The sequence below is a fragment of the Lathyrus oleraceus genome, chromosome 3 (assembly GCF_024323335.1).
Source record: "Lathyrus oleraceus cultivar Zhongwan6 chromosome 3, CAAS_Psat_ZW6_1.0, whole genome shotgun sequence".
NCBI lineage: Eukaryota > Viridiplantae > Streptophyta > Magnoliopsida > Fabales > Fabaceae > Lathyrus > Lathyrus oleraceus.
In genome coordinates this window covers 477,901,055-477,927,979 of record NC_066581.1, presented here as the reverse complement: position 1 = coordinate 477,927,979, position 26,925 = coordinate 477,901,055, and the positions used below count along the sequence as shown (strand labels likewise).

Genomic DNA, 26,925 nt, shown 5'->3' with positions numbered 1-26,925 from the left:
TTCGATGATTTGAGTGATTCTTAAATGGATAGTATTTATTTCTTAAATATTCTTTAAATGGAGAGAGAAATTAATCTCATTATGTGTAATATATTAAGACCATAACTTATTTATAGAATGATTTTAAATTAAAATTCTCATTTCTTTGAAATGAATAAATCTTGATCTTTAGTCTTAATATTTACTTACTTAAATAATTAATTTTTATATAAATTTTTAATTAATTTTTAATTTTATTTGATAACTTAATTATTTGAAATATTTGATTTAATAAATGTAATAAAATAGTTTATATATTTTATATATAATTAAAATATATAAGCTTACATAATAATTATTAAAATAATATTTTCTAGTTGCCATTTTAGAAAAATGAGGTATACTCTCTTCTGGGAAACCCGTCCGAAAGTCTTGTAATATTGATACGCTTTTTGCATATAAATTGAAATGTCTGAGAAAGCATCTCAACACAAATATTTTCCAACGTGCCAGCTATAGCATAAATCTTTACACTCATTACAATATTTAATAAAAGTACAAAATTATATCTATATAGATGGATCATCAACACACATTACAACTGAATGGTTCAGGAGCACCTTCATACATATGCAGTGGTTGTAAATATTGAATAAACTTTAATGTTATAGTTAATGGGTTTTTATTAATAAGTTAATAGAGAGATTTGGAAGGTCAAGAGACAGTGGCCAAATTAATAGTATTTAAAATTGTTATGTTTCCTAGAATAACTAAAGTCTCTGAATCTGTATAAAGACCAAGGACGTACTCTAATGAAATACAGAAGAAGTTACAATAGATTTCTCTCCTTATCACAAATTGGCATCAGAGCTAATGGCAAACATGATGAACCAAATGTCGTTGCCACGGCTAACGAAGTTAAATAATGAAAACTGGAGTATCCAAATGAAAGCTCTTCTCGGATCTCTAGACGTGTGGGAGGTGACCAAAGATGGGTTTGAAGAACCAACAGATATTGAGGGATATACGACAGCTCAAAACAAGGCGTTGAAAGAGACGCGATCGAAGGATAAAACGGAACTATACATGCTGTTTAGGGCTGTTGATGAATCAGGCTTCGAAAAGATTGTCGGTTCGACTACGTCGAAAGAAGCGTGGGGCACGCTAGAGAAAGTGTTCAAAGGAGCAGATCGAGTAAAGCAAGTTCGACTCCAAACTCTTCGTGGCGAATTAGAGAGGATGCAAATGAAGGAGTCAGAAAATGTATCTGACTACATCACGCGTGTACAAAAGATTGTGAACCAACTCACCAGAAATGGCGAAACAGTAACTGATGCACGAGTTGTTGAAAAGATTTTGAGATCTTTAACAGATAAATTTGAGAATATTGTGTGTGCAATAGAAGAGTCGAAGGATCTTTCGACGCTCTCAGTCGAAGAGCTCGCTGGTTCCCTCGAAGCACACGAACAACGTAAGATGAAAAAGAAGGAAGAAGGAGTAGAGGACGCAAATTAAACCAAGGAGCAAATCAAAGACGAAAAGGTACTCTTTTCTCAAAATTTTCGAGGAAGAGGACGTGGTCGTGGAGGACGTGATAGTGGTCGAAGTGGTAGAGGCAGCAACTTCGAGAGAGGACAGTCGATCCAGCAAAATTGGCGTGGCAGAGGACGTGGTCAAAGAGGTGGTAGGTCGAACCATTCCAACTTTGAATGCTACAAGTGTGGCAAGTATGGTCATTATGCGAAGGATTGTAACTCATTCAAATGCTATAACTGTGATAAAGTGGGACATCTTGCAAAAGATTGTCGAATCGAAAAGAAGGTAGAAGAAGCAACCAATCTAACTTTGGAAGCTGAAGCAAATGAAGGTTTTCTCTTGATGGCTCAAAATGAGATCAACTCAAATGACAATGTTTGGTATCTTGACTCAGGAGCAAGTAACCATATGTGTGGTCACAAACACTTGTTTAAAGAAATGAGAAAGATTGAAGATGGAAATGTGTCTTTCGGAGATGCATCGAAAGTGAAGGTCGAAGGCAAGGGACCGATCCGTTACTTGCAGAAGGATGGGTTGATTGGATCAATTCAAGATGTTTATTATGTACCAAATCTTAAGACCAACATCTTGAGTTTGGGACAACTTACAGAAAAAGGTTATTCGATACTTATGAAAGAACGGATACTGCATTTGAAGGACAAGCTGGGACATCTGATTGCTCGTGTCGAAATGGAGAGAAATTGAATGTACAAACTGAATCTGATAAACGTTCGAGAAAAATGTTTACAAGTAAATGTCGAAGACAAAGCGTCACTATGGCATCTACGCTTTGGTCATCTACATCATGCTGGTTTAAAAAGGTTGGCGAAAAAGAACATGGTGCATGGACTACCAGATATGGATTATAAAGGAAAGTTCTGTGAAGAATGTGTGCTTAGCAAACAAACAAGAACTTCATTTCAAAAGAAGGCAGAATATCAAGCTAAGCATATCCTTGATTTGATTCACACCGACATATGTGGGCCAATCACGCTAGAATCTTTCAGTAGCAAAAGATACTTTATTTTCTTTATCCACGATTACTCACGAAAGACATGGGTTTATTTCTTGAAAGAAAAGTCTGAAGCATTCGAGGTGTTCAAAAGGTTCAAAGTAATGGTGGAGAAGGAAACCGACAGACACATTAAAGCAGTTCGATCTGATAGAGGTGGTGAGTATACTTCGACAGCTTTTATGAATTATTGTGAAGAGCAGGGTATAAGGAGATTTCTAACTGCGGCATACTCACCTCAACAAAATGGGGTGGCTGAAAGGAAGAATCGAACAATCCTTGACATGGTTTGTTCAATGCTTAAAAGCAAGGACATGCCAAAGGGATTTTGGGCAGAAACTGTGAAATGTGCCATTTATATTCAGAACCGATGTCCACATTCGAAGTTAGAAGATAAAACACCACAAGAAGCGTGGAGCGGACAAAAGCTAACAGTTTCTCATCTCAAAGTATTTGGAAGTGTGGCTTATGCACACGTACCAGATCAACGAAGAACAAAACTTGAAGACAAAAGTCAGAAATACATACTCATTGGGTATGATGAGAAAACAAAAGGGTACAAGCTATTTGATCCCATAAGAAAGAAGGTGATAGTGAGTAGAGACTTTCGAATAAACGAAGCAAGTAAGTGGGACTAGAACAGTTCGACAGAAGCTATCGTCGAAGTTGAAGAATCATCTGTCGCTGTACCACCAAACATTTCAACAAAACTTGAAGATTCTGACAATGAAGATGAACCTACACAACCTAGAATGCGAAGTTTGCAAGATCTGTATGATTCGACAAGTGAAGTGCACCTTGTATGTCTCTTGGCAGATGCTGAAAACATCAGTTTTGAAGAAGCAGTACGAGACAAGAAGTGGAAAAGTGCCATGGACGAAGAGATGAGGGCGATTATCCACAGCAACCCTTGGGAGCTAGTTGAATTGCCAAAAGGTAGTCAACCCATTGGTGTAAAGTGGGTATTCAAGAAAAAGATGAACGCTCAAGGAGAAATAGAACGATACAAAGCGAGACTTGTTGCGAAGGGATACAAACAGAAAGCAGGAGTTGATTATGACGAAGTATTTGCACCTGTTGCAAGAATGGAGACAATTCGATTACTCATATCTCAAGCTGCTCAATTCAAATGGCCAATATTTCAAATGGATGTCAAAACAGCTTTTCTGAATGGTGTACTAGAAGAAGAAGTCTATGTTGAACAACCACTCGGGTACATGAAAGCTGGAGAAGAGAAGAAGATACTGAAATTGAAGAAAGTGCTATATGGGCTGAAGCAAGCACCGTGGGCATGGAACACACGTATCGACTCATATTTCAAGGAGAACGGGTTCGATCAATGTCCGTACGAACATGCCCTCTATGTGAAGAAAAATGAAAGGAATGTATTACTTGTTGCTCTCTATGTCGATGATCTTATTTTTCTGGGCATTAATGATCAGATGATAGAAGAATTCAAAAGCACAATGACACATGAATTCGAGATGACATACTTAGGCCTGATGAGATTCTTTCTTGGTCTGGAGGTTCGACAAGAAGAAACATCAATCTTCATCTCACAAGAAAAATATGCAAAAGAAATCTTGAATAGATATAAGATGCAAAGCTGTAATCTGGCTTCGACGCCAATGGAACCAGGAACAAAGTTGTCGAAATTTGATGGAGGAGAACGTGTCGAAGCAGGAAAATATCGAAGTTTGGTAGGAAGTCTTCGCTACCTCACATGTACAAGACCAGATATCTCATTAAGTGTAGGCATTGTAAGTCGATTCATGGAGGAGCCAGTTTACACACATTGGAAAGCATTGAAGCGAATTCTGAGGTACATCCAAGGAACAGTGTCACTTGGGATGTTTTACTCGAATTCAGACAAATACAAGTTGGTTGGTTACTCTGACAGTGATTGGTGTGGAGACATAGACGATCGAAAAAGCACTTCTGGATATGTGTTCTTCATGGGAAATACTGCATTCACTTGGCTTTCTAAAAAGCAGCCAATAGTAACACTTTCGACATGTGAAGCAGAATATGTAGCAGCATCCTGGTGCGTTTGTCATGCAATATGGCTCAGAAGATTGATGAGTAAAATGGAGCTAGAACAGAAAGGTGCAACAATAATACAAGTTGACAACAGGTCAGCAATTGAGTTAGCAAAGAATCCAGTAAACCATGAAAGGAGCAAACACATTGACGTTCGCTTCCACTTCATTCGAGAACACGTGAAGGAAGGAAATGTCAAATTGAAGCATGTAGCAAGTAAGGACCAAGCAGCAGACATTTTCACAAAACCACTATCAAAAGAAATCTTCGACAGAGGCAAGAAATTGATAGGCATGATGAATAGAAGAAACATTTAAGTTTACAGAGGAGTTTTGTTGAATAAACTTTAATGTTATAGTTAATGGGTTTTTATTAATAAGTTAATAGAGAGATTTGGAAGGTCAAGAGACAGTGGCCAAATTAATAGTATTTAAAATTGTTATGTTTCCTAGAATAGCTAAAGTCTCTGAATCTGTATAAAGACCAAAGACGTACTCTAATGAAATACAGAAGAAGTTACAATAGATTTGTCTCCTTATCACCGTAAAGAGATAGGTTTTGGATTACGTTACAACTGTGTAAACACCAATTGCAACTACATCCTCCATAAAGAATGTGCAGAACCTGTTAAGCATGCAGTTCATCCATTTTTCAAAAATTGTAAATTTGAATTCTGTGAGAAAGCAGAAGAGGGTGTATTCTGTGATGCTTGTGGAAAAGATTTGTTAGGTTTTTTCTACTGTTCCAAAAAACAAGGTTTTCTCTCCCTATTTTCCAGAACAGGATATTCTCTACATCCTTGTTGTTTGAACCTGAAAGAAAACATTTCAGATGATGATGGAAAAGTTATAATGACTTTGTCTCATGAAGTTCCATCAGACTGTATCCGTTGTAAGCAAAGGCATGTTGGGAACAACAGTTTTGAAGGTTGGTCATATGTAGTTAACTCTGATGGAAAGTCTTGTGTTCATGTGTCGTGTTTCAAGGATATGATTCTTCAGAATTTGAATAATAGGTCAAAAGGGAGAATGCGTTCGTTCATGAAATTTACCGGCAACTTGGCGCTGAACATGATGATCGACATAGTTACCGGCGATATTACCAATTTTATCTCTACCATTATTGAAGCCATCGTTTCTGGTTTTTCTGAATGATTTCAGATTTATTTATCGGTACATCTTAAGTTTCAAATAAATCTCGTTGTCTCTTATTTTTTCCTTTTTTTTTTGTGTGTGTATTGCTTTGAACTTTGAATATTAATTTTTAATATGCTTTAACAATATGCACTATAAATCAGAAACAAACCGTCCAAAATAAGTAATAAACAAAGCATTCTAAAAATTTGATAATGCTCTAATGAGACTAAATCTAAGAGATTTACTCAAAAAAATAATTGTCGATTGATACAGTATTACCACTTCAAAAATGTGCAAAACAACATAAAAGATAAGGAAAAAAAATCATTAACATACACTTTCTGCTTCTTTTTTTCCATGATATCATCTATGATGCATTTGTTCTCAATTTTCCACAGGATTCACTTTTGAAAAATTTAAAGTAAGAAGAGATAACATACTAAAGAGAAAACAAAATTTGTCCTTCACGAATTATTTAACATGCTTACTGTAACACCCCGATAAAATATGATAATTATTTAATTTAAGTTTAATAGTATATTATGATGATAATATGAATGAGAGGGTATTATTTTTCAAAATAAAAGATAAACCCTTCATATATATTATTATTAGTATATTTATTAATTTAATTAAATAATTGGAATATTATTGGATTATTATTATTGGAATAATAAAGTTGGAATTGGAACGATTTTTGGAATCGGTAAAGAGTCCCATTTAGTAAAAAGGTTTTTACACGTGAAAACAGAGAAGCGACTAAAAAGTGGAAAAAGGGCAAAAAGGAAGAGCAAGAGAAAAAGGGTTGAAGAAGGGAAAAGCTTGAAGTTAAAGGATTTGCCGGATTAACTCAGGTAAGGGGGATTTATCATCGTTTAATGGGCATTATGGGTTAACATGTAATGAGTAGTAATAAGCCATTGAATTGACTCTAATCAGGATGATGAATGCTGCAAATTGTGAACTTATGGATGAATGAGATATGGGTTTATAATTGAAGAAATTCGGAGGAATTAGATGTAATAAGGTTAGAAATTGTGAAATTGAATGGGTATGATCTGTGTTAGATAATATGAACGAATGTTGTGTAAAAATTGGACTGTGGGAGGTTGGATTTGAGAAATCTCGTAGCAGAGAAAAACCCATAGCAGATCTGGAATTTTGGTTTCTGGTCATACGCGTATGACACTAGGCCATACGCGTATGAGATGGCCTGGAGGGGAGGAGACTGGTGCTGATACGCGCCATACGCGTGTACTTACGCGTAGCCTGTGAGTGGTACGCGTATGGGGTGAGGCCATACGCGTATGAATGAAGAAGATGATGTTCTAACGTAGTTTTGTCTCTGTTGGTACGCGTATGGGAGAAGTGGTACGCGTATCATACGCGTATGAGACAGGCCATACGCGTATGGGCTTGGCTAGGAAATGTGCCATACGCGTATGGGCATGAGGCATACGTGTATGGGCAGAAGTTTGATTTTTCTGAGCTGTTGTTGTGCAGTTTGGTCGTTTCAGCCGAGTGATGTAATTTAGCTGATGTATGATATAGTAGGGATCATTTCCCGTTGTTTTGAGCAGTATAGGTATTAGTAGAGTGTGCTAATACTGTGATTTATTATTTGGCATGACATGATATGATTCTGTGATAAATATGCTGATGATGTATGATGGTATGCATAATGCTGTGAATATATCTATTATGTATGCAATTGTGGATGGACTGTTTATGGCTTAGAGTGTGAGCATATGTTCATTGTGGATTGTTGTTGATGTTTGCATGCTAGGTGATTTAGCGTGCATAGCATAGCCTTTATGGTGGTAGCTAATTCCCATGGTGAGGAATTAGTGAGTGAGTCACTAGGTCTCAAATGAGTGGGACTAGTGAGCTTGGTAGCCGTATCTGGGTTTGATCGGTGAGGTTGAACTATGTGTTCACGAATAGTCGGTACCGCATGCATGGAGTCTCATTTCATAATGTATGTATGGCGTATAATATGAATGGATGTATTCCAATATTATACGTGTGTTTTGTGTTTGTGTTGAGTATGATTATGAGTTGATGTTGCCGTTGCTGAATGTGTGATATGAGTAGGGTGATGAATGTGTTAATTTACTTAGCATTACATGATATTTTATAATGCTTATTATATCGATTGAGGAACTCACCCTTACAACTATGTTTCAGGTAACGAGCAGTGATTGAGTAGAAGCTAGTGCTTGGAGTCTAGTGTAGTTCCTTAGTGGGTCATGCTCTGGTATATGTAACATCGGGACGGGATGTTTTACTTTGTTTCATTTTTGGTTGTTGAACAATTTTACATGTAATGTGTTACATGGTTTGCATGTTGTTAGATTTCTATCCGCTGCGAATTGTGCAATGTTTTATTTTGATTAATAAATGAGCATGACAAGTGATTTTGGTGAATGGTGTGAAGTGTCAAGTGTGACACCCTGAAATTGCATATCTACTCTGATTCATATTTTGTTGTTTTAATTAATTATTGGGGTATTTTAGATGGGTCTTACACTTACCGAAATGCATGGGTGGCTTCCACGGCCATAGTCATTTACCATTTTCCTCATCTTCTCTTTCCTTTTGCTTCTCTCCCATATTCTTTGTGTTATATCTATTTCATTTTTTTTTACGACGGATATATATAAAATATAAGAGAAAAGGGGTGATGTACTGATTTTATATTGTCAACCAATGATGACCTTGCATCCCGCCAAATTAGACTGAAAATTTTAAAATACTGTTATGATATGGCGAAATGATATATTCTTATTGGATGATGGTGTAAAACTATTTTACAATGTCAGTGCATCACCATTAAACTCAAAATATAATTCAACAACTCTCTTTTAGTAACTACCTCATCAATAAAAACTGTAATAATTGTGAGTCTGTTAATATATAATGTTATATTTGTTGAATAAACTTTAATGTCATAGTGAATAGGTTTTATTAATAAGTTAATGGAGAGATTTGGAAAGTCAAGAGACAGTGGCCAAATTAATAGTATTTACTAATTATCATAATTCCTAGAGTAGCTAAGGTTTCTGAGTATGTATAAAGACCAAAATTATACTCTAATGAAACACAAAAGTTTACAAACGAATCGTTTATTCTGTCAATTTGGCATCAGAGCTAATGGTAAACATGATGAATCAAATGATGTTGCCACGGCTAACGAAGTTAAATTACGAAAACTAGAGTATCCAAATGAAAGCTCTTCTTGGATCTCTAGACGCGTGGGAGGTGACCAAAGATGGGTTTGAAGAACCAACAGATGTTGAGGGATATACGGCAGCTCAAAACAAGGCATTGAAAGAGACGCGATCGAAGGATAAAACGACACTATACATGCTGTTTAGGGTTGTTGATGAATCAGGCTTCGAAAAGATTGCCGGTTCGACTACGTCGAAAGAAGCGTGGGACACACTAGAGAAAGTGTTCAAAGGAGTAGATCGAGTAAAGCAAGTTCGACTCCAAACCACATTTGTTTGTGTCAATGACTCGATTGTTCCTCGTCATTGGTATGTCGACGCCTTATCATTAGTGTTGTTTAATTACTTCATTATTTATTTCTCACAATGAATTTATTTTCACTGACATTATATGTAGACTTTCTTCTAGTTGGAAAATCCAAGTGTAACAATTGTGTATGGGTTTCGGTCCAGTTTTGGTGTGCTCTGGTCTGGTGGTATAGATTGAGAAGTGAGTAGCTAACTTTCATGAGGAATTAGTGAAGCATTACCTATGATGATGGTAACGAACTTGGTGTGCTATGGTCTGGTGGTATGGATTCAGGAGCGAGTAGCTAATTCTAACGATGAATTAGTGAAACGTTACCTATGGTGATGGTAACGAATTTAGTGACCTCTGGTCCGATGGTGTAGATTCAGGAGCGAGTAGATGGTTCCATTTGGAAATTGGTGAAGTGTTACTTATGGTGATAGTAACAATTTGGTGTACTCGGGTTCTATGGTGGGGATTCAGGAGCAAGATGGATCTGTGTTGTACATACTAGTACCACATGCATTGTCGAGTCATGGTGTTGAATACATTGCATTAATTGTTGCATATGTAATTGTTGATTATGTTGGTGTTAGTGATTGAGAATACTTATATTTTTTATGTGGATAAATCATTATTGATGTTTGTTTAGACTACCCTTGCATACTTTTGCACCATTACGTATTATAAGCGTATTCTCACCCGTTTGTTGTTGTGTGGTTCTATGTTATTTCTTGGGGTATAGACAAGCTGATAAGTGAGTAGCTGCTTAGAGGCTGGGGGATGACGTAGAGGTCATTCTTTTTTTCTTCTTCTTGTTTTATGCGATTATTTAGAATCTGTTTCTCTGATCTGTAACATTGGATAGGTGAATGATTCTTTTGATTATTGTTATTATTTGCGATGTTGTTGATGTTGAAGGAATTTAGACATAACATTGTTTATATTATAATATTTATTTAGTAGTTGAGTTATTTCAATAGCTTTAATTCTGGTGCGATGAGCCTATGTAAAGGCGAGTGTGTGATGACAGGTGTTTAAATTGTTGCATGTTTCATTTAGCATGTTTTACGAAGCAGGTTTATGTTGTGTTAGAGTGACATCCTATGTGTGTAATTGTTTTATTTTTGCATTATTTCGTGGTTCGGGGTTTAGGGTGTTACATTGGTAAACAAAAGAATCATATCAGATGACCTCTACTTGCACAATTATAAGCTTAGAAGTGAGATTTAGTGTTCGCTAGGAGATTTTAACTCAATTTCCTCGCCTATTAAGCGAAGAGGAAGTGTTGGATCTTCCAACACCTTTAGTAATTTAGAGTGTTGATTTCTCATCTTTCATATCTTATATAGACTTGTTGGGTCTTCCCTTTCGGAAAGATAATTTACCTGGTTCCAAGCTAATGGAAGGGTTATTAGTAGATAATATCGGGTTCATACTTCTAATGGTTGGTGGGGTGGTTAGGGGGCTATAGTGCATTGGGAGATCCCCAAATATGTCTTTGATCACTGTTCTATCATTATAAAGTATGATACTCAATTATCATGTTGATTTCATTGAGTTGGTTTTTAACTCCTTGTTCGTTTCTTCGAATCAGGGTTGGAAGAACTTTATTCTTATGGGAAAGCTTAAATATCTTAATGTCACTCTTAAATTCTGAAATAAGTAGGTCTTTTTCAACTTGAATTACCAAATTGAGTCTTCTAGAGTTATGGTTCAGAATCTAGATATTTTTGCCGACAAAAAGGCACTCTATTGACGAAGTGAACTCTAGGTCCAAATTAAGTTATTGTTAATCTTTACACTTTTCTTAGAACAAATTACTCTCAATTGTCTTAAATATCTAAGGCTAGATGGCTTTAGGAAGGGGATGCTAATTCATATTTCTTTCATTCTTCAAATAAAAATATGAGAATAAGAAATTTGATCACCGCCATAACTGTAGCAGGTGTTTGGATTGAAGGAGTGATCGAGATTGGGCAAGAGGTTTATAATTATTTCTACGAGAGGTTTTTAGAACCGATTATAGACTGGTCTATGCTAAATGGGGTGCCTTTATACTCCCTATTTGTGGAGTATAATATGGACTTGACTTCTCTCTTCCTTCTTGAGGAGCTTGATGGGGTTGTGTATCAGTGTGATGTGAATAAGATCCTAGATCCTGGTGGTTTTCACTTTTCTTTCTTTAAAAGGTTCCGGAACCTGATGAGAGATTATGTGGGGTTCTCGAGATTTTTTACCATCTCCTAATTCAAGAAGGATTTGTTGGTGATTTTGAGAGTTGGGAAGAGGGGACGATTTCTTGGAATCTTATTAGATGAAGAAGTTTATTCTTCGTTTCATGACTCTGCAAGAGTTTCAATTTTGAGAGGAAAATGTTAGGTGATTTGGAGACATTCTAAAGATGGTTTTTCCTTTGTAGTGTATGCTTATCAAGTCCAAGCATACATTTTTTCTATCTCTGAGGTCATTTATCTAGGGTGAAACCAACCTTTTGTCTTATTTGGGATAATTAGAATCCCTATCCGATGGTGTTTTTGAGGGACAACTCTTACACGATAGGTTCATGTCTATAGAGCACTTGTTCCACTGAAAGATTATTTTTTGACTATGGGGTATCTCCTTGTATTATATATGGGGATGAACTTGAATTATCCTTTAATTTGTTTGTTACATGTAACTAATCTTTGAGTGTCTAAGATAGGATAATTAGATGCTTACGGATGCAATGGACTATTTTATTATTTTTGAGTTGTTTCGGCGTTTAGGATCCAATTGCTAAGATAAATGGTGGGTTTTTTTTGGCATATTGCGGTATGAACCATTAAGTCGGTGCGTAGTGATAAAAAAATTCGGGATCGTCAACAAACGTGAAAAATGTGACAAATAAGAGTATTTTTTAGGCTTGAATTTTGTTTCTTAGCCGATCTTCATTGAACTCCTCCTTCTTTAACTGGTTTTAAAACCTTATCATATCTCTAAATCAATACTAGATCAAGAGTGTGTTGTGGTTTCTGGTGTTGCTTGCGGTTCCTTTGATATGTTGATGGTGGGTTTGACGGTCTGAGCTATAATCGGATTTTTGTGGTGTGGTGCTTCATATGGGTGGTTGAATGGAATTATTCTGATCCTTTTGGGTGCTCCCTAGCACTCTTTTTGCCTGTTTAATTTTTGTTTGGTTGACTGTTTCTTTTTCTTTCGTTTTTTTTCCCTTAGCATTCTTACATCATAACTTTGCCTCCTATTTTGTGACTCTTATTCCTAAAATTAAGAACCCCTCTTACCTCATAACTTGTGTATGTTGTTGGGTTATTGTGTTTTTTCTTGTATATATTATTGTCATTAAAAGAAGAAAAAATAGTCTATGGAACCCCCCTTGCAACTTGGCACTCACAAGGAACCGCGTCTTAGTTTAATATGTCATGTTGGTTAAAATATGAAGAATTTCATCAAATATCAACTTCGTTTGGTAATATTAATTTTGATTTTGATATCAATTATTAAAGTTAAGTTGATAATGGTCAATTAATATTACATACTCAAAAAATATGATATATAATTTAGTGTGTAAATAATTGTTATAGAATCAATAAATTGATTTAAAAATCATCAAATTTATTGAGAAAAAGTATGATATATAATTTAGTGTGTAAATAATTGTTATAGAATCAATAAATTGATTTAAATATCATCAAATTTATTGAGAAAGCTCTTGTTGACTATAATTTTGAAGGTCATGAGATAAAGAACAAATATTTGATCGATAGTCTTTATTTCTTAAATATTCTTTAGATAGGAGAGAGAAAAGTTAATCTGAGTACAATATATTAAGACCATATGATTTTAAATTAAAATTCTCATTATTTTGAAATGAATAAATCTTGATCTTTAGTATTAATATTTAATTAATTAATTAATTAATTAATTAGTTTTTATATAAATATTTAATTAATTTTAAATTTTATTTGATAACTTAATTATTTAAAATATTTAATTTAATAAATTTAATAAAATAGTTTATATATTTTATATATAATTAAAATATATAAGCTTATATAATAATTAATAAAATACTTAATCATTTGATAACTTAATATATAAATTTCATTCAAATATCGACTTGGTTTGGTAATATTAATTTTGATTTTGATAGTATCAATTATTAAAATTGAGTTGATAATGGTCAATTAATATTACATGCTTAAAAAATATGATATATAATTTAGTGCGTAAATAAGTAGTCATAGAATCAATAAATTGATTTAAAAATCATCAAATTTATTGAGAAAGCTCTGGTTGACTATAACTTTGATGGTCATGAGATAAACAACAAATATTCGATGATTTGAGTGATTCTTAAATGGATAGTATTTATTTCTTAAATATTCTTTAAATGGAGAGAGAAATTAATCTCATTATGTGTAATATATTAAGACCATAACTTATTTATAGAATGATTTTAAATTAAAATTCTCATTTCTTTGAAATGAATAAATCTTGATCTTTAGTCTTAATATTTACTTACTTAAATAATTAATTTTTATATAAATATTTAATTAATTTTTAATTTTATTTGATAACTTAATTATTTGAAATATTTGATTTAATAAATGTAATAAAATAGTTTATATATTTTATATATAATTAAAATATATAAGCTTACATAATAATTATTAAAATAATATTTTCTAGTTGCCATTTTAGAAAAATGAGGTATACTCTCTTCTGGGAAACCCGTCCGAAAGTCTTGTAATATTGATACGCTTTTTGCATATAAATTGAAATGTCTGAGAAAGCATCTCAACACAAATATTTTCCAACGTGCCAGCTATAGCATAAATCTTTACACTCATTACAATATTTAATAAAAGTAGAAAATTATATCTATATAGATGGATCATCAACACACATTACAACTGAATGGTTCAGGAGCACCTTCATACACATGCAGTGGTTGTAAAGAGATAGGTTTTGGATCACGTTACAACTGTGTGAACACCAATTGCAACTACATCCTCCATAAAGAATGTGCAGAACCTGTTAAGCATGCAGTTCATCCATTCTTCAAAAATTCTACATTTGAATTCTATGAGAAAGCAGTAGGGGGTGGATTCTGTGATGCTTGTGGAAAAGATCTGTTAGGTTTTTTCTACTGTTCCAGAACCGGGGAGGCTCTACATCCTTGTTGTTTCAACCTGGAAAAAAACATTTCAGATATATTCACTTTGTCTCATCAACTTCCATCAGACTGTGTCCATTGTAAGCAAAGGCATGTTGTGAGGAACAACTTTCAAGGTTGGTCATATGTAGTTAACTCTGATGGAAAGTCTTGTCTTCATGTCTCGTGTTTCAACGATCTGATTCTTCAGAATTTGACTAATAGGTCAAAAGGGAGAATGCGTTCGTTCTTGAAATTTACCGGCAAGTTGGCGTTGGCGTTGAACATGCTCATCAACATAGCTAATGGGGATATCTTTGCCATTATTGAAGCCCTCAGTTCTTAGTTTGTCTGAATGATTTTACAGCTATTTAATAGTACTACATCTTAAATTTCAAATAAGTGTCCTTGTAAAAGTGTCTTCTTTTTTTTTTTGGTTTGGTGTGTGTTGTTTTCAACTTTGAATATTAATTATTTTGTGCTTCAGAGTCTTTGAAATATCTATCCCTACAAAAGAATATATAGTTGAATTTCCAAATGTTTGATAAGAAAAGGATAAAATATTTCCTATATGTTACTAGCTAAATTGTTTGTTGATTTGTGTGGATGAGATTGGATGGAAAGAGATAAGAATGGATTGTATGGGAACAATTTAACCAACGGTTTAAGAAACCATCCAATGGTACCTCATGAATAAAGAAATACACATGGTTTCTAGACCATATGTTATATAAAGTGTGAGTCCACAAGCTCTACTTACTTCTCTTGTACCGCACAGAACATTTCTTATTCACCACACTTGATACATTCTCAACACTCTCCCTCAAGTGTGAGTCCACACACTTGATACATTTTTAACACTCCCCCTCAAGTGTGAGTCCACAAGCTCTACTTACTTCTCTTGTACCGCACAAAACGTTTCTTAATCACCACACTTGATACATTCTCAACACCCCCTTCAAGTGTGAGTCCACAAGCTCTACTTACTTCTCTTGTACAAGTAAGTCGGTCCCTTCTCGAACCAAAGGCTCATGATACCATTTGTTGGGGGAGTTTTTCACTAGGGAGCATTGAACATTGTGAGACTTCTTTTTCTAGAGCAACACCTTTGTGAGAGACACACCAGATATTCACCTAAAACCTTAAGGTGATAGGTGAGTGGATTCTCTCACTTATAAATGTTGAAGTCTCCACATTACCAATCAATGTAGGACTATTATCCATACTACTCACACTTGATACATTCTCAACACAAATGATTCTGGAAGAAGACATCATCCTTAAGAAAGCAATCGAAAGAGAGTACAATAGAGTAGTAGCTTAAGTGCGATTTTTATAGTGCCTAAGATTTTACTAATTTTGTTGTATCACATTCTGTTGTTTGTATTTAACTAATTCTCTATTTGTTTCGAATTTCAAATGTCTGAATGAACAAAAGTGGTTTTGAATATGGAATAAAAGAAATTGGTAATTTGGCTTTCATAACTTGTTTTCCAAATATTTTGTTAATTCATCACTTGGAACATATTTTTAACACCACACCAATATAGGAACCAACTTGAGTAGAATTAGGCTCATTGTTTTCCTTGAATTTTAAACAATTTAGAATTTGAATGCATCAAATCCTAACGAGAGATATTGACTAATATTTGGTTGGAACTTTGGACCACAAGATTGGTAAATGATGATGGAGAAATTTAGAATATGGAGAGTGAAAGAGAAAAATTGAGAGAGATAATTGAGGGTGAGAATAATAACTTGCATTAACGTTGGATGAGATTACATCCAATATATTTATACAAGTATTACAAATTGATTGGGATCCAAAACAAACAATTGCTTACCAGAAAAATAGCAAAACACAGACTAGTAATCGGTTACACCATTTGGTTAATCAATTACAATTGATATGAAAAATAAAACAGTTTCAATGATAATCGGTTAATCTTAGATGTTAATCGGTTACATCTTCGAGATTTTGTCTTTTCTACTACTTCAAAAATAAAATTGACTTTGTTGTAACCGATTACACCCTGTGTTAACCAATTACATCAAACATTTTTAACATATTCGTCTATTAACACTACCTGTCCAAACAAAGTTCTCCACCTTCTTTTGTTAGCAGGCTAAGAATTTAATTTGAAAGGTTTACATTAGTGATCTAAGGCATAATAATTTATTGAATGGATATACCTATTATAGAAAGAAGATGGTCGTTATTTTGAACTATATTGGCCGGATTAAATTCTTTAGGTTTGTTCATAGTAAAAAAATAAATCACAAGATTGAATAATAAAGAGATAAGGGAAGAGACATTAAACATACAAAGTGTATCATGGCTTATCCCCTTACAATAAGAAATTTTCGATATAATAAAATATAATACAATATCCTTAAAATATTTTCTAACCAAACTAGTCTATATATTAGATTTTAAATACGAAGATCTGATTCTAACTGTATCTATTTGTCATCTCAAAAAATCCTGTGACACTTAGCCCTTTAGGGTTTTACCAAATGTTACAACATGCATGGTACTCTTAATAATGATTTGAAAAACCACTTTGAGATGATATTTGAGTGTTTCATCTTTGTGGACATATTTATTAGAGGTGGATTAAGCGGGGTTCTTGATAAATATTTATGTTTTCTTCATATTCTTCGATGATCCTTACATTGTGTTATATTTTTGTAAACTCATAAAGATCTCTGAAACTTACTTTGAATTCTTTTCCTTAATCGAAGGATGTGATGTATTTGTCATCCACGAAGGCATGTGACCAAAATTTCTTGACAAGATTGACATAAACATGTTTATTTGCATAATTAAGGTAGTTTTATTGTTAATGGTTGAATGTCAAAGTCATTGAGAACTAGACTTCTGAAATTGATCGTGGGTTCTATATGGATGGTATTAGATTTAATTATTAGATTTAATTCATATTTAAGTTTGTTAGATATTAGATTTAAATATTAGATTTGATTCATATTTAAGTTTGTTAGATATTAGATTTAAATATTAGATTTGATTCATATTTAAGTTTGTTAGAGGCTTATAAATAGGGTGTCAATCATTGTAACTTTTAATCCTTTTTGTAGCCGTCATTCTCTTAATAGAATATTCATCTTTTATTCTACCTTTGCACCAACAATTGGTATCTAGAGCTCCGGTTCGGATTCATTGGGAAACACGGGAAACACGAGTGAACGTGAGGTCTTGTGTGTTTGATTTTGATTCTTAGATTCGTGTTGAATCTTGAACAAAATCTGATCAGAATTTTAATTCTGTGGGTTGGGAAACACTGTGTGAGAAATCTGAGTGTACTGTGCAAGGTAGAAAGATGAACGGAAACGGCAACATGAACACCAAACTTCCAGTATTTGACGGTAAAAACTGGAATCGTTGGATGATCCAAATGCGTGTACTGTTCGGTGCTCAAGATGTTCTAGATCTTGTCACTGATGGTTATGTTCCGGTAGCAGCAGATGCGACGGATGAACAGAAAAACGCGCAGAAGGAAGTAAGGAAGAAGGATCAGAAAGCATTGTTCTTCATTCATCAATGTGTTGATGTAAATGTGTTTGAGAAGATTGCAGATTCAACGACAGCAAAGGCTGCGTGGGACACACTGGTTAGATGTTATGGTGGTGACGCATCAGTGAAGAAGGTGAAGCTTCAGTCCTTGAGAAAGCAATATGAGAATCTCAACATGAAGAATAATGAGAAAGTTTCTGAATACATCTCCAGAGTGATTCTGATCACTAATGAGATGAAAGCGTGTGGAGAAACTCTTTCTGAAGAAACAATCATGGAGAAGGTATTGAGATCCCTTACCTGTCAATTTGATTACATTGTGGTAGCAATAGAACATTCCAAAGATCTGAGCACCATGAGAATTGAAGAGCTGCAGAGCAGTCTAGAAGCGCAAGAGTTGCGTTTAACTGAGAGAACTTCTGAAAGGGAAGTAGAGCAGCAGGCTCTGAAAGCAACTTCTGATAGGAGGTATCAGAAGCAGTCAGAAGCCAGGAGAAGATCTGATGGTGGTCAGAAGTCAGAAAGCTCAACCTCTGATAGACAAAAGAATGCTCAGAAGGGAAAAGAGAAGTATGACAAGAAGAAAATCCAATGTTACTGCTGTAAGAAGTTTGGTCACTTTGCTAGAGACTGTTGGTCAAACAAGGAGAGAAAATCAGAAGAAGCAAATATAGCCAGAAGTTCTGATGACGAATCTGTGCTATTGATGGCCTCTGAATCTGGTGATATGGATCTGATAGACTGGTGGTATATGGACACTGGCTGTTCAAATCATCTTACTGGAAACAAGAAATGGCTAGTTGACTTTGACTCTGAAAAGAGGACAAAGATCAGATGTGCTGATGACAAATATCTTAATGCAGAAGGTATGGGAAATGTCAGAGTGACTCTGAACAATGGGAAAACAGCATTGATTCAGAACGTGTGGTATGTACCTGGCATCAGAAGCAATCTGATGAGTGTGGGACAATTAATTGAGAAAGGTTTTTCAGTTACCATGAAGGACAATCTTCTGAAGCTGTATGACTGCAATCAGAAGTTGATTATGGAGTCAGAACAGGGAAGGAATAGAACATTCAAGGTGAATGTCAGAACTGCAGACTCAAAATGTCTTAGTGCAACAAGTGCTGAGAAGGAGAGTGAGCTGTGGCACAGAAGATTTGGTCATTTGAATTTCAGAAGCTTAAAACATCTGAATTCAAAGAAGTTGGTACATGGAATTCCTGCAATTAAGAAGCCTGAAAAGTCATGCAAAGTTTGTATGGAAGGAAAACAACCACGATTGCCATTTGCGTCAGAAACTGCTCCAAGAGCAAAACATGCCTTGGGAGTTGTACATTCTGATGTGTGTGGTCCATTTCCAGTAGCATCGATGGGAGGGAATAAATACTTTGTGTTATTTGTTGATGAATTCACAAGAATGACATGGGTATCCCTTATTAAGTTCAAACACGAGGTGTTTGATGAATTCAAGAAGTTCAGAATGAAGGCTGAGAATCAGAGTGGTCAAAAGCTGAAGATTCTTAGAACTGACGGTGGAGGTGAGTATAACTCCAAAGAGTTCCAGAAGTTCTGTGAGGAGAATGGAATTGAGCATGAGGTTACTGCTCCTTATACCCCTCAACACAATGGTCTTGCTGAAAGAAGAAACCGAACTTTGCTTGATATGGTGAGAAGCATGCTAAAGGAGAAGAAGCTTCCTCAGAAGCTCTGGGGAGAAGCTGTTGCCACCGCAACGTATGTACTCAACCGATGTCCTACGAAGAAGTTGAAGGAAATAGTTCCAATACAGAAGTGGACTGGAGATAAGCAAAGTGTTAGTCATCTGAAGGTGTTTGGTTCTGTTTGCTATAAACATGTTCCAGAAGCCAGAAGACAGAAGCTGGATGATAGAAGCAAAGTGATGATTCTGATAGGGTACCACAGTACAGGTGCATACAAGCTCTATTGTCCAGAAACCAATAAAATTGAATTCAGCAGAGATGTGATTGTGAAGGAATCAGAAGTTTGGAATTGGGATAAGTCTCAATCTGACTCTGATGTTAGAACCTCTGAAGAAAGGTCAGAGTTCAGAATTTCTGAGGCTGGAGTAAACTCTGATATTGATTCTGATTCTGATAGTGATTCTGACTCTGGAGAAGACTCAGAAGATGAAGGTGACTCTGATGATCCAGACTCTGATGACCCAGACTCTGATGGTAATCCAGATTCTGGTGGCAATTCAGACTCTGGAAATATGCCAGACCCTGAAGATGGTCAAAGCTCTGGAGGAAGTCAACCATCTGAAGCTAGAAACTCTGAAGCTCAAGACTCTGAACAAGTTCAGAGACCACAAAGAATCAGAAACATCCCCAGAAGATATGCAGAATTTGACATGCTGAAAGACACTGAAGTAGACTCTGAAGGAGAAGTTATTCAGTGTGCCATGTTAGTAGACTCTGAACCCATAAGTACAGAAGAGGCTCTTAAGCAGAAGCTCTGGCTGAAGGCCATGAAAGAAGAACTTGATGCTATAGAGAGAAACAAGACTGGAAGTTCTGAACAAGAGATAGCCAAGTTCAAGAAAGTTCTGATGAATGAATTCGAAATGACTGATCTAGGCAAAATGACATACTTTCTAGGGATGGAATTCAGATACTCTGAGAAAGGTATTATTTTGCATCAGCTCAAGTATGAATTAGAACTTCTGAAGAGATTTGAATTGAAGAATTGTAAGATTGCTGTCACACCATCTGATACAAATCAGAAACTGGATTCTGACTCTGATGGAAAGGATGTGGACGCTACAACCTTCAAACAGTTGGTTGGTTCTCTGAGGTATTTGTGCAATACCAGACCTGATATTTGCTATTCAGTTGGGATGGTTAGTAGGTTCATGAGTAAACCTAAGTGGTCCCATTACCAAGCTGCTGTCAGGATTCTGAGGTATATCAAGGGAACTCTGAAGTATGGAGTATTATTTCCTTCTGGAAGAAAGGATGAGTCAGAAATTCTGAGTTATTCAGATTCTGATTGGTGTGGAGACAGAGTTGACAGAAGAAGTACGTCTGGGTACTTATTCAAATTTCTGGGAGGTCCCATTTCTTGGTGTTCCAAGAAGCAACCTATTATGGCGTTGTCAACTTGTGAAGCTGAATATATTGCAGGTGCTGTTACTGCATGCCAAGCTGTGTGGATTCTGAATCTATTGCAGGATCTGAAGATTAAAGTAAACAAACCTCTGAAGCTGATGATTGACAACAAGTCTGCAATCAATCTTGCCAGAAACCCAGTGTTGCATGGGAGAAGCAAGCACATTGAGACCAAGTATCATTTTCTGAGACATCAAGTTCAGAGGGGAGTGTTAGAAGTTGTACACTGCAGCACTCAGAAGCAGTTGGCAGATGTTCTGACGAAAGCTATCAAGACTGATCAATTTCTCAGATTAAGGGATGGAATTGGTGTTACAAGTTTTGATGGAATATGAATTAAGGGATGGTATTAGATTTAATTATTAGATTTAATTCATATTTAAGTTTGTTAGATATTAGATTTAAATATTAGATTTGATTCATATTTAAGTTTGTTAGATATTAGATTTAAATATTAGATTTGATTCATATTTAAGTTTGTTAGAGGCTTATAAATAGGGTGTCAATCATTGTAACTTTTAATCCTTTTTGTAGCCGTCATTCTCTTAATAGAATATTCATCTTTTATTCTACCTTTGCACCAACAGATGGTGAAGTCTTTAGCACGACAAATTGAGGTAGATTTAATGAAGAGAATGTTAGTGAAATAAAATAGGTTTAAAAGTTTATGAATTAGATGAAAATAATGAAAAACTTGAATAGTTTTAGAGTGTAATGGATATGGACTGATTGTTGGAGTTCAATAATAAACCTCTATTAACCATGAGTGTGTGTGTGTGTGTCTGTGTGTGTGTGTGTGTGTGTGTGTGTGTGTGTGAGAGAGAGAGAGAGAGAGAGAGAGAGAGATGATTTTCTCAAATGGAATAACTTGTTACAATCTGTAACTAACTATTGATTTATATACTAACCCAATCTAAATGCAACTGAAATTAAATTCAAATGCAAACTCATAACTTGAAATGAATTACATTTACATATCAACGTCATCCCTTAATTCATATTCAAGTTTGAAAAACCCACAACATCAATTCCATCCCTCAAATTGATGAAGCGTTCAGTTTTGATTGCCTTGGCCAGAACATCAGTAAGTTACTTTTGAGTCCTAACATGAACAACCTCAAGTACTCCATTCTGAACCTGATTGTGCAGAAAATGGTACTTGGTATCAATGTTCTTGCTTCTTCCATGCAATACTGAATTCTTAGCAAGACTTAAGGTATATTTTATTAAATTTATTATGCCTATCATAGAAAGAAGATGACCCTTATAAAAACAAAATTATTTTGATTTTATCTATAATGGCTTATAAATGCACCACTTTATGCCTTACTATATGAAAATAGGAACTCCCAAACAACTCAAAAGATGTGAATAAGTTGCAAAACTGAGAGTGAGAGGTTTAGGATAGTTTCACATTAGGGATATAAATATATATAACAATATTAATTAATAGATGGATATCTGAGATTAGTGCGGCATGAGAAACATGAGAAATAGGGAAGGAGACGATTTAATTCTGCGTGATAGTGATTATATATAAGTGAGTAGAAGAAGAATTTGCATTAAAGTATGGAAATTCATGCTTTGAAGTGATTCTTAGCATCAATCCATCCTTCATGTGTTTCCTTCTATTTTTCAAATGTTAAGATACATTCTAAATGTTTGAGTTTCCTTTTATACATTTCAAACAATGAGTATTCCCTATGCAAACAGTGTCTCGCTTGGCTAATTGAAATTAAAGGTGAGAAAAACAAGAAAGAGGGGGATTGAACTGTATTTTCCGAATTAAACTTTTTAGGTTTGTTCATAATAAAAAATTAAATCACAAGATTGAATAATAACGAGATAAGAGAAGAGACATTAAATACACAAAGTGTATCATGGTTCACCTCCATACCATAAGAGATTTTTATTATAATCAAATAAATTACAAATTACTAAAATATTTTCTAATCAAACTGGTCTTTTTTTTTTGAAACACAAACAAAAATATAGTATAAAATAAAGGGGAGGCACTACGGTCAAAAGAACAAGGGAGTCCAGGGGCAAGGCACGTACCAAAACCCGGAACAAAACCAACAAGAACCAAGATAAGAAAAAAAACCAAGCTAACAACAACCCCTACCAGCTCAAAAGAACAACTACGAGGAATAAAAGCAAACGGAAAAACCAAACAAAAGACAAGGTTATGAATATCCAACACAAGGAAACCTGAAGAACCACCAAAACCACTAAAGAAGCCAACAAGAAAGCAACCAATGGAGGTCAAAATCACTCACCCCCTATTGATTTAGAAATAGGCTGAAAAGATACATGAGTTGTCCACTGATCTATTAAGATACCATTTCCAAGCCAAGAAGATGCATATATCTTTCACTTCTTTTTGAGTCACCGAAGATCCTGAGAAAACTATATAATTAAGAGATTTCCAAATCGACCAAACCACGACATGCAAAACCATCACCAACCTCCCTCTAGTATTAAAAACCCCAGACAAGGAGCTAAACATCTAAAAAGAGTCAAGAGATAACTAAGAAAGACAATACACCACCCCAACACCTAAAGATCCTATACCAAACAAATGATACAATCTTACAAGTCAAAAAGAGATGAGAGGCATACTCGATGTGCAAGAAATAGAAGGGACAAGAAATAGTCCTAGAGGTCAGAGGAACACCCCTCTTAAGTAAGTTAACTCTGGTAGGGATACGATCCTGAAGAAGCCTGTAACAACCCAAATTTAGTATTTATTTCTTATATTATTATTACTATATTTTATTTTATTTATTTGGAGTGTTAATTAATTAATTGGTTGTTAGGTAGTATAATAATCGATTATATTAATTAATTTGGTGTGTTAATTAATTATTTAGTTGATATGAGATATAATTGAATAATTGATTATATTAATTAACTTGGTGTGTATATTGTGTTGGTTTAATTTATTTGAAGTAAATAGAGATATTATAATACTAGGTCTTATTGGGCCTAATAATTAAATTAGGTATCATTCTTTAAGCCCAAATATAATACTAGGATATAAGAGGTGAGGAGAGTGAGGAGTAGGATTATTTTGATCATTTGACGGCAACAGAGAAAGAAAAGAGGAAAAGTAAGGGGAAGAGGGGAAGAACAAGAGAGAAGTTAAGGTTTCCATAAAATTGAAGAGGTAAGGGGGAGAATCCTTATTATTATGGGTTAGTATGATTGGGTCAATGGGTAGAAATATGTTTATGTTGAAATCCCTAAATTTCATGGTTTTGGAATTGTTAGGTTTTGATGAGTATTCTTGATTGGTGGTGATTTAATTGTGTTAAAACTGTAAATTAACGTTATATACTTAGAGTATTGTATGAGTTATAATTTTCTGAACGTTTGGCTTTTTACGGAATCGAAATCGGATGTCCGAAAGGCCTCCAACGATGAAAAACATAGAAAATTCTGCATTCTGTTTTGTGTTAATCGGTTACCCTAAGAGCGTTAACCGGTTACTTGCTCAAAAACCTGCCCAGAAGTTGATTCTGTTTTGTGTTAATCGGTTACCCTAAGAGCGTTAACCGGTTACTTGCTCAAAAACCTGCCCAGAAGTTGATTCTGTTTTGTGTTAACCGGTTACCCTCAGAGCGTTAACCGGTTACTTGCTAAAAACCTGTCCAGAAGTTGATTATGTTTTGTGTTAACCGGTTACCCTCATAGTGTTAACCGGTTAACACTGTTGAAAAATAAAAAAATTGAGATTTTAAAAGTTGTATTCATTTTGAAATGCAATCTAAGTGTGAGTAGTTGATAACTAGCCTATATTTGTGAATGATATATTGTTATGAATGTGTATATGTACCATTGGTGGATAATTCATAGAGTTGAATTATGGTGATATGTGGAATGTTAAGATGGTAGAGATGATCTTAATTGCATATGTGTTGGTATTTGTACATTCATTCATGGCATGGTCGACTTCATGGTGGAAGCGGTGAAACTGTGGGTTCACATGGTATTAGACGTTGATCCTTGAATGAAAATAGGCGTAGCAGACGTTGATCCTTAATTGGAAATAGACGTAGTGGCTTTGATCTTGTCCGGATCGGAAGCGTGGCTTGGATTCTAGATATTAAATTGGAAAGCGGTGAAACGTTGGGTTCATATTGCGGTACCACATGCATAGAGTCACATGTCTTGCATTGAGTCACATTAGAGTTATGTGATAATTAAATATATGCATTGATGTGATTGTTATGTGTGTATGAGATATGGTAATTGAATTTGGTGATGTTTGGATACATAACTTGGTGAAATATGTGATTATGTGATAATTATAGTTATGCGTGTATTTGGAAATATAGCATTGGATTTTAATATTATACTCCTTGAGTTTTGATGTATGCTTGAAACATGTGAAATAGATATTGGTTAGTATTATTTACATGGTTATACAAGGTGTGATGAATTCTTTAATTGTTGATTTAATCATTGTGCCTTATTATACTTCTTCATAATGATTTGAATTCTCACCCTTCTGTTTGAATGTTGCTTTACATGGCATCGTACAAATACTCCAGAGTAGTATTGCTGAAGTAAGTGGACGGTAGCTCACTCGAGATTAGCTGGAGAGCTTCAGTGCTTTGTTTTAGAGACTAAGTAGTGAGTCAATGCTCTGGTCATGTAACACGGGGTAGATTAGTAGTATTGAACTCATATCTGATTTGGATACGTATTATGTTATTACTTGTGAACATGCTTATTTGAAATTTGTTGTTTGAGAGGCCACAATGCCAAATATCCTGGATATGGTTTTAGTTTATCTTGAAGAGATTATTGAGAGATGATCATGGTATGGGACATGAATCATTTTATGAAATGCATGGATATTCATTATTTTCCGCTGCGAACGCATATTCTTGAATATTCATGATAAATGAAATGTGTTATTTTAAATGACCAGGTGTATTGTATATTGATGATGAATGATGTTTGGTTTTTGAAGGCTTTTAGTTTTTGAAAACGTCGATGTGACGCCCTTTTGTTTATATGCGTGTTTATTTACTCTGATTATATGTTAAGTATTTTGGGGTAGAAAAAGGGGTGTTACAAAGCCGCCAAGAGAAAAACATAACTTTAGAAGCGGCCCAACTACACCAAATGGCCGAGAGAACTAAATCTACTATAGCAATCTGGATATCAGGGGGGAACACCCGGACCAGAAGGCGAGAGTATGCATAAGACACATAATAATTCTCATCACTCGACTTAAGCCACCTCCACACATCCCTCTTAACAGTAGGGTTGAAGCCACTAATCACATAATGGAAATCAATAAAAAGGGTTAAGTCATAATCAAAGAGAAAAGGTCTCATCTATTTGAGATCCCATATCCAACTCTCCCCTCCCATATACCAACCTCCCCCATAGAACTAGAAGACCGGTGAGAAATCGAGAAAAGTCTAGGGAATCTAAGGCTTCGAGGAGAGTCCCAACGTAAATATCCTCCCATAAGGAAGTAAGAAGACCTGAACCAACTTAAGAGAAAGCCCATCCCTGAACCAGTCAGAAGTGTCACCAACTCTATATCCCAGAAGGGAGGCTCGTCTCACCAAGGCGAGGCCGATCTGAGGCAGCCAACTCTCCTACCCAGGATAGAAGAGGTAGAGGCTACACCATATCTAGTCGTGAGAATATCATGCCAAATGATAGAAACCCCAGAAAGAAGACGCCACTTCCACTTACCTAGAAGGGCCAAGTTGTCCAACCGAAAGTCACAAACACCGAGACCCACTAACTTCTTAGGCTTACAAGTATCCTCCCATTTGATCCAAAAAATATTCGACTCCCCTTTCACACCTCCTATGAACCATCACTATCTTTTTCCAAACCTTGACAGGCAT

At 35.1% G+C, this 26,925-nt stretch overlaps 1 protein-coding gene across 1 annotated transcript; it reads left to right on the top strand.

Moving 5' to 3' along the window:
• Nucleotides 1-478: 478 nt before the first annotated feature.
• Nucleotides 479-14,866, top strand: LOC127128259 (uncharacterized). The gene is made up of 2 exons (XM_051057500.1): nt 479-599; nt 14,158-14,866. Exons 1-2 carry the CDS (start codon nt 557-559, stop codon nt 14,724-14,726), a joined length of 612 nt encoding a protein of 203 aa, XP_050913457.1. The 5' UTR covers nt 479-556; the 3' UTR covers nt 14,727-14,866.
• Nucleotides 14,867-26,925: the final 12,059 nt, after the last annotated feature.